Source organism: Lepus europaeus, chromosome 11 (genome assembly GCF_033115175.1).
Source record: "Lepus europaeus isolate LE1 chromosome 11, mLepTim1.pri, whole genome shotgun sequence".
Lineage (NCBI taxonomy): Eukaryota > Metazoa > Chordata > Mammalia > Lagomorpha > Leporidae > Lepus > Lepus europaeus.
The window spans coordinates 111497444-111510897 of record NC_084837.1 but is presented as its reverse complement, the minus strand read 5'-3'; the positions used below and the strand labels follow the sequence as shown (position 1 = coordinate 111510897).

Genomic DNA, 13454 nt, shown 5'->3' with positions numbered 1-13454 from the left:
ACTTCACCAGCAGTGACCCCGAGCCCTGTGTTCTGGGCAGCGAGGGGCCCAGCGTGAAATACTGCAGTTAGAAGTAAACAGAACCGGCCGAGAGTAGGGTGCCGTGGCTGAATCGGACGTGGGGCTCGCAGAGCGTTGGAAAGTAGGAGATCCTGATGAGGAAGGAAGAGACTTGGGGGCCCAGGTCCAAGGCCCCGGGAGTCAGCGAGCCTGACGGGGGAGGAGGCCTCAGGCTGCAGCACCACATTCCTGCCCGGTCACTGGAGACGGTTTTCAGTTTGCGTTCGCTTTCCGAGAAACTGACAAAATGGTGCTCATGGTTGATGGCAAAGCCCAGCGAAGCGGGAGTGAAAAGCGGCAGCCGTGAGCCAGGAACAGCACTGCGCTCACTGTCCCGGGGCAGAGAAGAAATGTCGTTCGGTCCCCAAGCCGCATCTCCGGTTCCTGAGTCATTGGTGTAGTATTCGTCACCCTTTCCGAGGTGACGTATTTCACCCAGAACTATCCCAGCAACCCCTCCATATCTTCTTGGTCTTTTGCCCGGAAGTCCCTGGTTTTGCACAGAGCAGGCATCAGGGGGGCAGCGTTGGCCTGTGGTCGGCTCCACCTCTCTCCCCGAGACGGGGCTCCTCCACAGTCCCCAGTGAGTTGGAGTGGAGGAAGGGACGTGGGGTGCAGAGCCCACCAGGCCAGGCGCGGGTCCCGCTCCCCCACAGCCAGCTGTGAGATTGGGTCTGTTGCCTGCAGGCCTTGAACTTGGGTTTCTCAGCCTGAAGACAAATACTAATTTTTATTTACTAGAGAGACACAGAGTTCCTGACCTATTCCTAAAATGCCTGCGGCGGCAGCCAGCACTGGGTCAAACTGAAGACAGGAGCGGGGAACTCAGGCTGGGTGTCCCCAAGAGTGGCGGGAACCACTCACTCAAACCCTCACACTACCTCCCAGGAGCCGCAGTCACGGGAAGCTGAATTGGCTGGGGGTGGAGCGGGGACTCAGACCCAGCACCCTGATGCGGGTTGTGGCCCTGTTAACCAGCACCTTAACCACCAGACCAAATACCCACCTCGTTCTGTAAGAATGAAGAGAGATGAAATAGGAAAATGCTGAGCGACTCGGCACAGCGGGAAACCCCGGTGAACACTGGTCTTCATCCTTCCCGGCCCACCGCAGAAGTGGTTTGTAGCGAGTAATAACGTCATAGCAGGTGAAGGTGCATAGGACTAACCATCCCACAATGCAGTGGCGTCTGCGTTCTCGTGTCTGCCTTGGGCTTCCACGGTCGGTGTCACATCCTGCGGCTGCCCGCCTCTAGAAAGGCTACCACTTCCCTCTTTAATTTTGCTCCCCTTTCCTATAAACCATGAAGTCAGCATCGTAGGGCCCGAGGGTAGCTGGACGTCACCCTGCTAACCTTGGCCGTGTCTCAGGGTGCAGAGATTTCTTTATCTTTTCCTTTTTCCCTCAAAATAAACATACCCTTTTAATTCAGTTTTTCACAGGTTTTTGGAGTACCCTCATGTATTATGTATTCAAGTGTCAGAAGAGCAAGTGATTAAATAGATGACATTAAATTTGGTGACTCAGAAGTCGTTTTTATTTCTTCTTCATTCTCAACTGCAGTTCCTGGTGCAGTTGCTGGATAAAACCCTTGCGGATAAGCGGGAGTTTCCTGAGTGCTCGCGCAGCTGTGTGTGTCTGCACAGTGTTTTATTTTAAATGCTTCATGGTGAAAAGCAGTGCAAGGCTGTTGGGGAGAAGAGGAACCTCCCCCCCATCAGAATGCCTGGGTTTGAGTTGCACCTGCCGCCCAGCTCCAGCTGTTTGCTAACGCACACCTTCGGAGGCAGCAGGTGGTGACTGTGCCATCCAGGAGAGGCCCAAACTGAGTTCCTGGCTCCCAGCTCCCACGTGGCCCTGCCATGGCTGCCACTGGCATTTGGGGACTGAACCAGCACGTGAGAGATCCCGTGTGTGTGTGTGTGTGTGTGTGTAGTATTTGACCCAGCACTTACAATAGCCTCGTGCCATATCAGAGCGCCTGGTTCAGCATCCAGCTCCAGCTCCAGCTGCTGCTCCTGACTTCACCCTGGAAAGCAGCTGTGATGGCTCCGGTAGCTGGGTTCCTGCCACCCAGAGTGAGTGAGTTCCCAGCTCTTCAGGGAATTTATTGAGTGAGTTTTAAAACATGGGTGGCATGGGCCTTTGAGCTTGCATCCCTGGGCCGGCTTTGTGGCCTGGTGGGTAAAGCCACTGTGGGAGTTCCTGGTTTGGGGCTTCAGCCTGGCCCAGCCCCCCACCTTCATGGACATTTGGGGAGTGGGAGGTGGAAGCAGCAGGTGGAAGATTCTATCTCTCACCCATTCACCCACTCTCTGTCACTCTGCCTTTCAAAAAAATAAAATCTTAAAAAAAAATAACAGAAGAAAAGGAAGCCATAGGATCCAGGAACTAAGGGACTGTAACCCAGGTGGGCGGTGAAGGGCATCTGTAGGCGAGAGCGGCCGGGCCAGTGCAGGGCCGGAGGCGGCACATCTCGAGAAGAGGCCGCCACTGGAGGAAAAGAATTGACGTACACCCCACGCTATGTGACACTAGTCTTCAGGGAACATGGTACGTGTGTGTGCAATACTTACATAACAAGTGAATGCAGAAAGAGGAAAAATCGTTACATATGTGTGTGTTCCTGCAACTCTTCTCTACCTGTTTCCGTGTTATTTGAAATATTTTAAAAATATGAATTTAAAAAGCAGCCAAGAAAAGAAAAAAAAAAAAACAAAGTACCAATGTGTTTGAACTTAGGAAGAAAGACTGACAATGGGTTAGTGAGACGTGCACCATAGGAGATGCAGCATGTACAAGAAAGTAGACGTCCATGAGCGGGGTTAGCTGTGTGTGTCTGCCCGGTCACACTGGGGACACCGTGGCTGCGCAGACTGCTGTGCCGTGTGCCAGACGCCCTGCCTCCCTCTGCGTGCGGGTAGACACAAGGATGGCACCGGCTGGCTGCCTGGTGGCTGGGTTGAACTCTGTTGATAAAGATGCTCGCTCTTGAGCCAGGTGATCTTGCGTTCCCCACTCTGGTGGATCTGGACAAGCAGAGTGGGGATGACGCACAGGCTGCTGCCCAGGGGCCCGCGGGCAGCTGTCGGGGTTTCCTGGGTCTTTCCCCATTCGTCTTCTGCGAACTGCACGCTGGTCCTGGGAGGCCGTGGGGGTGCTGGCTCCAGTCTTGTCTGCTCCACTTCTCTTTTGTTTTTTGTTTTGTTTTGTTTTTTTTAAGATTGATTTATTTATTTGAAAGGAAGAGCTCTTCCATCTGCTAGTTCACTCTCCAAATAGCTGCAACAGCCAAGGCTGGGCTGAGCGAGTCCGAAGCCAGAAGCCAGGAGCTTCTTCCCATGTGGATGCAGGGACCCACGCACTTGGGCCATCCTCTGTTGCTTTCCCAGGCACATTAGCAGGGAGCTGGATTGGAAGTGGAGCAGCCTGGACTTGAACCAGTGCCCATATTGGATGCCAGCATGCAGGCGGCAGCTTAGCCTGCTACACCACAGTGCCGGCCTCTGCCCCACTTCTGATCCAGCTCTCTGCCGGTGCACCTGGGCCTGGCACATCCTAGCTGTTGCTAACTCTGCCTTTCAAATAAATAAATAAATCTTTAAAAAAGAGCTTACTCTAACGAAAAAATAATGCCAGATCATCAGTTATTTTCTGAGCCCATATAACTTTACTGTAATTTATCCAATAGAATAAATCTTGAGTAATTACTGTGTGTCTGCGCATGTGCTAATAAGCATTTTAAATGCATTGGCTTGTGTAATTCTCACAAGAACCTATGATAGAGGTGTTGTCAGTAGCCCTGTTTTATGGATGAGAAAGTTGGAGTTTGGGGGTTGTAACCTGCCCAAGGTCACGCAGGTAGTGAGGGCACAGCTGAGGTCTGGACCGGCAGTCGAACTTCTGAACGTTTCAGTCCGTCCTTTCCAGAATTTCGGAATTATTTATGACTGCAGAAGCGCTCTGAGCCCCCCCTCCCCCCCGCCGTCTGCTCGGTGGCTTTGCTGCGGCACATTGACTGTAGTGTTTTTCTTCTAGGTTTATATTCCAGACGAAAATAATGCTATTTTGGGAAGAAATACAAATAAACAAGTTTTTGAAGGCTTGACGACTGGACTTCTCAAAGTGAGTGCTGCGGTTTTTGGCTGCCTGATTGCCAATCGACCAGATGGGAACAGCCGGCCAGCGACACCAAAAATATCAACACAGGAAATGAAAAGCAAACCCTCCCAAGGTGATGCTTTTAACAGTCGAGTTCAGGACCTCATCAGGTAAGGCTTGCTGGGTTTCTTGTTGACGACTTAAGACATAGAACTTGGTTCTTTGCTTAAAAAATTACCTTACAGTTATTTTTTAATTCTCAGGGCTCACGTGATGCCAATGATTCTCACCAATGCCATTCACAGATTCCCAGGAGAGAATATAGCACATTGTGTAGAAAGAAGGGAAAAGTCTTGGAATTAAAAGCAATATAACTGGAGCTCAGCGTGCCGATCTTGGTCCTTAGTCGTGCCCGTTAGCCTATGTAGCATCAGAGCTGGTACCACTTTCTTGACGTCACCTCTTTTGGACTCAAGGAGAGAATTCTGAGAATCCCACTATCTCATTTCTTGTTAGAAACTTGGGGCCGGCGCCGTGGCTTAACAGGCTAATCCTCCACCTTGCAGCGCCGGCACACCGGGTTCTAGTCCCGGTCGGGGCGCTAGATTCTATCCCGGTTGCCCCTCTTCCAGGCCAGCTCTCTGCTGTGGCCCGGGAAGGCAGTGGAGGATGGCCCAAGTGCTTGGGCCCTGCACCCCATGGGAGACCAGGAGAAGCACCTGGCTCCTGGCTTCGGATCAGCACAGTGCACCAGCCGCAGCGGCCATTGGAGGGTGAACCAACGGCAAAGGAAGACCTTTCTCTCTGTCTCTCTCTCTCACTGTCTAACTCTGCCTGTCAAAAATTTTAAAAAATAAATAAAAGGAAAGAAACTTGGTTCAGGCCTAACACAGCAACCCTAGTGACCCACTGGGGAGGTGGGGTGGGCGGTGTGTGCGAAGTACTGTGGTGGGAGTTTCACATTCCTGGAGGTGGAGGGTTCCATGCACACTTTGTGGATGAGGGCAGTGTGCAGAGAGGGCCAGTGCGTTGCCCGAGGTTACCCTGTGCAATAGGCAGGCGCAGGCGCAGGTGGGAGAGCGTGGCGGGTTCCGACACCTGTTCAAGGTCAGCCCTGCTTCCTCCTGAGGTTCCTTTTTCCCCAGGGAAATTTACTCCCTGCTCGGGCATCTGAATTCTTTCTCCCTTGTGAATCTGGAATCAGGCACGACATTTAATTTCCCAACAGCGCTCCATCTGGTGTTCATCAGTTACCTGTCCCACCTGCCAGCAGCTCTGCTGTGGTCCACCCTGGTCTCTGGCTCCCCGGGTCCATGCATCCTGCTGTGCTCTGGAGCTTGGATGGGTTCGTCGGAGGAGAATGCCTCCCTGTGTTTGTTTCTTTCGCAGTTCATAAATTCCCTCGGCATCTTGCAGCGCTCGCTCTGGAGCGGCTGTTCATTCAGTGTCTTCCCTGCCCTGGGTGGCTGTGCTCACGGATCCGTCCGTCTGCCCGCCCCCTTCCCCTAAGCATATTTATTGCCGGAGAGCAGCAGGCCCTTCGGGTGCACAGCCGTTTATCTTACAGCACTTGACTCTTAGCCTCGCTGGCCTTTCTCTTGGTCGCTTGATCCCATTCAATTTCCTCACGTCCTCCTGGCCACGGAGAACTGGGCCACCTCGGCTGATGAACGCCGGCGTGGGGTGCAGCCGACCAGGCCGCTCGGCCATGTGCCCCGGCTGTGGGGAGGCGGGAAGGCGGCCGTGCCTTCCAGGGACGGTACATGCATTGCCGCCGGTGCTGGCACACTCACCAGGTCCTTGTAGAGGGAGAAGGCGCTGGGGGAAGCAGCAGTCGTCAAATGTCCCACCAGCCGATGCACGTGACCTTGAGAAATCATTAATAAACACGTGTCACAAACCCGTGCTGCCGTTTCTAAGACTTGAACCACTTCGGGCGCAATGGCTTTCTTCCTGCCAGCTGGTGCTGGCCTTGGGGGAGCCTGTGTGGAGCAGCCCAGGCCACACCCATCATCAGCCCCTGAACCTCACCCCACGCCCTGCCGCAGCCTGCACCTGCACCTGGACCTCAGTGTCAGCTGCGCAGTTGAGGGGCGAGGGGTCCACACGGTCTGGGAGCTGTTCTCCGGCCCGAAGTCCTGAGACAGGCCGAGGCAGAGCCTGAGCCATCCAGCACAGGGGAGCTGAGATGGTGGGGGTACTCAGTCTCACCACTTCACATGGCTCAGCCAGCTTCGTAGACCTAAGAGACTCTTGGAAATATAAAGCAAAGTATGGTCTCCTGGACTCACTGTATCTTTTTAAAGATTTATTTTATTTACCTGAAAGGCAGAGATAGAGAGAGCTTCCATCCACTGGTTCTCTCCCCAAATGGCCGCAACAGTCAGGGATAGGCCAAGGCAGAAGCCAGGAGCTAGGAGCTCCATCCGGGTCTTCCACATGGGTGCCAGGACCCAAGCACTTGGGCCATCTTCCTCTGCTTTCCCAGGCACATTTGCAGGGAACTGGATCAGAAGTGGAGCAGCCAGGTCTTGAACCAATGCCCGTGTGGGATGCCGGCTCTGCAGGCACTGGCTTCACCTCTTTACTCGACAGCATCTCATTTTATGGCAGACACTTCCCAAAGGTCCTGGGATACAAACGGAAGTAAAAAGACCTCGCAGCTCGTCCAACCAATGTCCTTCGACCATGAAGCATTGCAATTTTTCTGTAAAATGAAAATATTGGCAATTACAGTGTTTAGCACAGTTCTAGGAAAGCAATACTGTTTGTGGAACAGAAGCGAATCTCAATTTGAAAAAAAAATACTGACTTGAAATTTGCTTAGAAAATGGATTCACGCTGGGGTCCCATAATTTTTTCACCATGTTCCCGTTAGAAGTCTCTCAAACAAGGAGATCTCGTGGCACGGCCGGGAGGCGGGGGGTGAGGGTCAGTCACTGTCGGCAGGGTTTTGGAATCAGGCCTTCTCGGCACGAGGCAGACACAAAAGGAGGAGCTACGAAACCGCACTTCTGGCTGGCACTGTCCAGGCACCAGGCCCTGGCCGCACATCTGGCTGCCGCCCCTCGGACTGCAGGACCTCGAAGCTGAATGCGTCTCTCCACCCCGAGGAGGCCTCCTCTGGCGCCCTCTGTGCTCATCAGTGGCCCCGGTGCCCGGTCAGTTGGTTAGGCCAGCAGCTCTGCGTTGTCAGAGATTCCCCAGTCACCTGACAAAGTCCCAGCCAGGAGAGACTCTGGCACGTGGCGATTGTCTCCTTGTAACTCGCTCTCCGGTCTGTCACCTTGCCTGCATCACTGCTCACGCAGGCCAGGGGTTCAGGCCCCTTGCAACAGCAGATGGTGTGTCTGTCCTTCCCCTTAAACATAGCATCTTTTTTCCTCATCATAAAACTAATAAGTAGGGGCCAGCTCCATGGCGTGGCACATTAAGCCACTGCCTGCAGCACCAGCATCCCAGATGGATGCCGGTTCAAGTCCCAGCTGCTCTAGTTCTGATCCAGCTCCCTGCTGATATGCCAGGGAAAGCAGTAGAAGATGGCCCAGGTGCTTGGGCCGCTGCACCCACGTGAGAGACCTGGAAGAAGCTCCTGGCTCCTGGCTTTGGCCTGGCCCAGCCCTGGCTGTTGCTGCCATCTGGGGAATGAACCAGTGGATGGAAGATTGTTTCTCTCTCTCTCTCTCGGTAACTCTGCCTTTCATATAAATAAAATAAATCTTTTAAAAAGAAAACTAGCAAGTAGGGGCAGGTGTTTGGCCTCACTCTTTTGTCCTATTTATGGTGCCTGGGTTCGAGTCCTAGCTCTGCTCCTGATCCCAGCTCCCTGCTGATGCTCCCTGGGAGGCAGCGATGATGGCTCACGTACTTGGGCCCCTGCCACCCACACGGGAGACCTGGATGGAGCTCCTGGCTCCAGCTCCAGCTCAGTGCAGGCCTGGCCTCTGTAGGCATTTGGGAAGTGAACCAGAGGAGGGGAGCTCTTGGTCTGCCTTGCCAAAAAACATTAATTCTTTTTTAAAAAAAGTAATATGAACTTCGTGAGAAAAACAATTTGGGAAACACAGACACAATGGATTTTTTTAAAAAGACATAATAGTTATCCTATCACCCAAAAATAATTACTGGGTCTGGCTTTTTGGGCACATATATATGATCATTATATTAAAATATTACAATACTTCCATATACTGTGTGTCTTACTCGTTTTTCCAGACCAGCAGCAACGTGCAGGCTGACCTTCGCTGGCTTCCGTTACTCCGTGACATAGCCGTGATCTGCTTCAGGTCGCATTATTACTCGTTTGGGTGTGCTGCAGTTTTTTGGATTTGTATTTTGTTTTTGTTTTTGCTTGGCTTTTACAGATAACACTGATGACTATCTTTATGTGCGCTTCTTTTCATGTAACATTATTTTCTTATGATAAATCCTGAGAAGTAAAATTTCTTTTTTTTTTTTTTTTTCAATTTATTTGAAAGAGTTACAGAGAGAGAAGAGGAACAGTAGAGAGGGAGCTGAGAGCGACAGAGAGAGGGAGAATTTTCTGTCCGCTGGTCCACTCCCCAGTTGGCTGCAGTGCCCAGGAGCCAGGAGCCAGGAGCTTCATCCTGGGCTCCCACGTAGGCGGCAGAGGCCCAAACACTTGGACCGTCTTCCACTGCTTATCCCAGGCCATAGCAGGGATAATAGGACCCATAGGGATAGGGATAGGACCCCTAAGGGATGCACGTGTGACAGGCAGCGCCTTTACCTGCTAAGCCACAATGCCAGCCCCAAGAGAAGTAGAATTTCTGGGTCAAAGAATATGCATTAAGAATTTTGGGGGCCAGCGCTGTGGCACAGTGGGTTAAACCCCTGACCTGAAGCGCCGGCATCCCATATGGGTGCCGGTTCTAGTCCTGGATGCTCCTCTTCCAATCCAACTCTCTGCTATGGCCTGGGAAAGCAGTAGAAGATGGCCCAAGTGCTTGGGCCCCTGCACTCACGTGGGAGACCCAGAAGAAGCTCCTGGCTCCTGGCTTCAGATCAGTGCAGCTTCAGCTGTTGCAGCCATCTGAGGAGTGAACCAGTGGATGGAAGACCTCTCTCTCTGTCTCTACCTCTCTCTGTAACTCTTTCACATAAATAAAAATAAATCTTTAAAAAAAAAAAAGAGTTTTGATCAGGGGCCAGCATTGTGGTTTAACTGGTTGAGCCACCATCTATGTCACCAACATCCCATATGGAAGCTAGTTTGAGTCCTTGCTGCCCCACTGCTGATCCAGCTCTCTGCTGATGTGCCTGGGAAAGCAGTGGAAGATGGCCCAAGTGTTTTTACCCCTACTCCCACATAGGAGACCTGGAAGAAGCTCCTGGCCCCTGGCTTTGGCCTGGCCCAGCTCCAGCTGTTGTAGCCGTTTGGGGAGTGAACCATTGGTTGGAAGATTTCTCTCTCTCTCTCTCTCTCTCTAACTCTGCATTTCAAATAAATAAATCTTTAAAAAAATAAAAATATAGGCCGGCACTGTGGTGTGGCAGGTAAAGCTACCACTTGCCATTCTGGGATCCCGTATGGGCGCCGGTTTGGGTCCCAGATGCTCCGCTTCTGATCCAGCTCTCTGCTGGCCTGGGAAAGCAGTAGAAGATGGCCCAAGTCCTTGGGCCCCTACACCTGCGTGGGAGACCCAGAGGAAGCTCCTGGCTCCTGGCTTTGGATCAGCTCAGCTCCCGCCCTTGTAGCCATTTGGGGAGTGAACCAGTGGATAAAAGACATCTCCTTCTCCCTCCCTCCCTCCCTCCCTTCCTTCCTCCCTTCCTCCCTCCCTCTCTCTCTCTCTCTCTGCCTCTGCCTCTCTGTAACTCTGCCTTTCAAATAAAATAAATCTTTAAAAATAAATAAATAGAATTTTGATCAATATTGCTAAATCAGCCTACACAAAGATTACCCATGAGGATGTCCTCATACCCTCAACCTATACAATATTAGATTTCTTCATTTTTTTAAAAAAAGATTGGTTGGTTGGCCAGTGCCGCGGCTCAATAGGCTAATCCTCCGCCTGCGGTACTGGCACTCCGGGTTCTAGTCCCGGTCGGGGCGCCAGATTCTGTCCCGTTGCTCCTCTTCCAGGCCAGCTCTCTGCTGTGACCCGGGAGTGCAGTGGAGGATGGCCCAAGTGCTTGGGCCCTGCACCCCATGGGAGACCAGGAGAAGCACCTGGCTCCTGGCTACGGATCAGCACTGTGCGCTGGCCGCAGCGGCCATTGGAGGGTGAACCAACAGCAAAGGAAGACCTTTCTCTCTGTCTCTCTCTCTCACTGTCTACTCTGCCTGTCAAAAAAAAAGATTGGTTGGCTGATTAATTTCAAAGAGCATCAGAAAGGGAGAGACAGAGACCTTCCATCCTGTGGTTCACTCCCCAGATGCCCACCGTTGCCAGGGACGGAGCAGGCTGAAGCCGGGAACCCAGGACTCAGTCGTGGGTGCAGGGGCCCAGGCATTGAGACGTCTTCCGCTGCCTTCCCAGGTGCATCAGCTGGGAGCTGGACCATCCCTTTCTACTGCTCTGCGGGCTGCTGTCAGGGAGCTCCCCACTTACCCATTCGCCCCTGGGGGCAGTAGTTTCTCCTTTTCACCTTCCTAGCAGTGATACAGCACAGATCCCTGGAGAAAGCTCCTCCTGCGCATCTGTGAGCCTCTCAAGGTCGTGCCCCTGCAGGAGGAAGCTGTGGGTGAGACAGATGATAAATGCATCCTCCGCCTTACCAGGAGGCACCAGGTTTTCCTCCAAGTTGTGCAAATTTCAGTCCCGACATCAGACATAGGAGTTCTCATTCCCCATACCCTTGCCAGTGTTTTCACGTGTCAGTCGGATGGGTGTGGAGTGGCGTGTGATAGCCGTCTTCATGTGTGTTGTCCTTATCACTAGCAAGGCTGGGCATTGTTTATCAGCTGTTGTATCAATCAGAATTCAGTTGTGGGAAACAGAAAGCCCTGTGGCTGTTTGAAGCACAGAAGGATTTTTTTTTTTAATTTTTATTTATTTATTTTTTATTTGACAGGTAGAGTTAGAGAGAGAGAAAGGTCTTCCTTCTGTTGGTTCACCCCCCAAATGGCTGCCACAGCCAGCACGCTGCGCTGATCTGAAGCCAGGAGCCAGTTGCTTCCTCCTGGTCTCCCATGGGGTGCAGGGCCCAAGCACTTGGGCCATTCTCCACTGCCTTCCCGGGCCACAGCAGAGAGCTGGCCTGGAAGAGGAGCAACCGGGACTAGAACCGGTGCCCATATGGGATGCCGGCGCCGCAGGCAGAGGATTAACCAAGTGAGCCGTGGCTCCGGCCCCACATAAAAGGATTTAATACAGGGAAGTAGGCGCTTAGAAAATTATCAGAAAGACTAACAGAGCAGGTGCTAGGCCGGATCTCCGGGAATGACTGTCGGCACAGCACTGCACACCTGAAGAGCTGCTTCCTGCGTCAGCGTCGAGAGCTGCTGTGTCTGCAGAATGCAGGGGTGCTGGCGGGAGGCCTGTGAGTGCAGTAACTCTGTGCTTAGCTGGGCGAGGGCTCCAGAAGTGACACCCACGTAGATGCTAACTCCAGAGCCACACGGCGTCACCTGGATCTGTGCCCACCCGGACAGATGCCCCAGCTCCTCTCTGAATCGCCACAGAATTTCCAGAAACAGCAGAGTGGCTTCATGGCCCCTCTGCAAATCCCCAGGAGTGGCACGACTTCCTTTTTACCTAGCACGTGTAACTTTTTAATTAAATAAACACAGAGTTGATGGCTACTCCACCGGACAGCACAATTCCGTTAATTGTTAAATTCTTTCCTCGTTCTAACAGTGACTAAATGAGGAGTGACTACATCGGGGTCCCCGAGCCTCACTGTGGATTTGTGTCCATCTGCTTGGCCAGGTGTTGCCTCGTGCATCCTGAGGTTCTGTTGTTAGACGCGCTGTAGGACCGCTGGCTCTCTCAGCTGTGGTGGAGATGGCCCTTTGGTCACTGGTCTCTTTCTTTGTGTTAAATGCCCATGTTTTGAAGCCTAGATTGTCTGATATTAATATTTCTCATGTGCACTGTTTGGCCTTTTTCCATTCTTGACAGGTTTTCTGTGTAACGATGTTACCACAATGTATACAGAGCCCATCATTTCTCATGAAAAATCAGCATTGATGCATCTTGTTTCCCCTACAGCTCATGTGTCTTTTCTCTGGTTACTTTCAAGCTTTCTCTCTCTCTCTCTCTCTCTCTCTCTCTCTCTCTCTCTCTCTCTCTCTCTCTCTTTCTCTCTAAGATTTATTCATTTGAAAGCAGCAAATTAGGAACAGCCAAATTATATGTCACGATCAAACACTGAACACTTCACCTCTAAGATTGTTTCTTTAAAAAAAAAAAATATTTTAGTTATTTCAGAGATAGAGTTACAGAGAGAGGTAGAGACAGAGAGAGAGAGGTCTTCCGTCTGCTGGTTTACTCCCCAGGTGACCACAGCGACCCAAGCCATGCTGATCCAAAGCCAGGAGCAAGGAGCTTCTTCCTGGTCTCCCGTGCAGGTGCAGGGGCCCAAGCACTTGGGCCATCTTCTACTGCTTTCCCAGGCCACAGCGGAGAGCTGGATCGGAAGTGGAGCAGCCAGGACTAGAACCGGTGCCCATATGGGATGCCAGCGCCACAGGCAGAGGATTAACCTACTGCGCCACAGTGCCGGCCCCTCAGATTGCTTCTCTTTGAGAATACACAGGGCCTGTCCACTGTCGCTGCTTTTATTCAGTGTTGTCCTGGAAGTTCACAGAGGGGAAAAGGCACGACAAGGCAGGAAGTTCATAAAGGAGAAAACAAAACTAGTGGTGTTTGCAGTGTCACAATTGCACCTGTAGAAAGTGATGTAATCTTCCAAGAGAAAAACGACTGCACAGAGAATAAGGTTTCAGCAAGGTTGTGGGATACAGCACAGCGTCCGCAGAAATCAATTCTATTGCTGTGAATAGCAACCAATAGTTAGGAATTAAAATGGTTGAAAAGAATGCCATTTATAAAAGCAGAAAATGTCAGATAACTGAGTGAATCTCATAAAAGATGCAGCAGCTCTGTGAAGCATTACTGAGAGAAATTGAAGACGACAGAAATAAATAGAGATTTATATTGTTTCTGTGCATCAGGAGATACTGTGAAAGGATCGTTGCTCACCAACGTGATTAATAGATTCAGTGCAGTTCTAACCAAGATCTCGTAGGCTTTTGAGAGAAGTTTGCAAGTCAGTTCTAAAATCTACAGGGAAATGCCAGAGATCTAGAATAGCCAAAATAATTT

General features: G+C 51.6%; 1 protein-coding gene across 1 annotated transcript in view; it reads left to right on the top strand.

Moving 5' to 3' along the window:
• SCAPER (S-phase cyclin A associated protein in the ER) overlaps positions 1-13454 on the top strand; it is a 412160-nt gene that overhangs the window by 344148 nt on the left and 54558 nt on the right. Inside the window, exon 26 of the mRNA XM_062206396.1 lies at positions 4099-4331. Within this exon, the coding sequence (XP_062062380.1) occupies positions 4099-4331 (233 nt within the window). The remainder of the gene's footprint in view (positions 1-4098; positions 4332-13454) is intronic.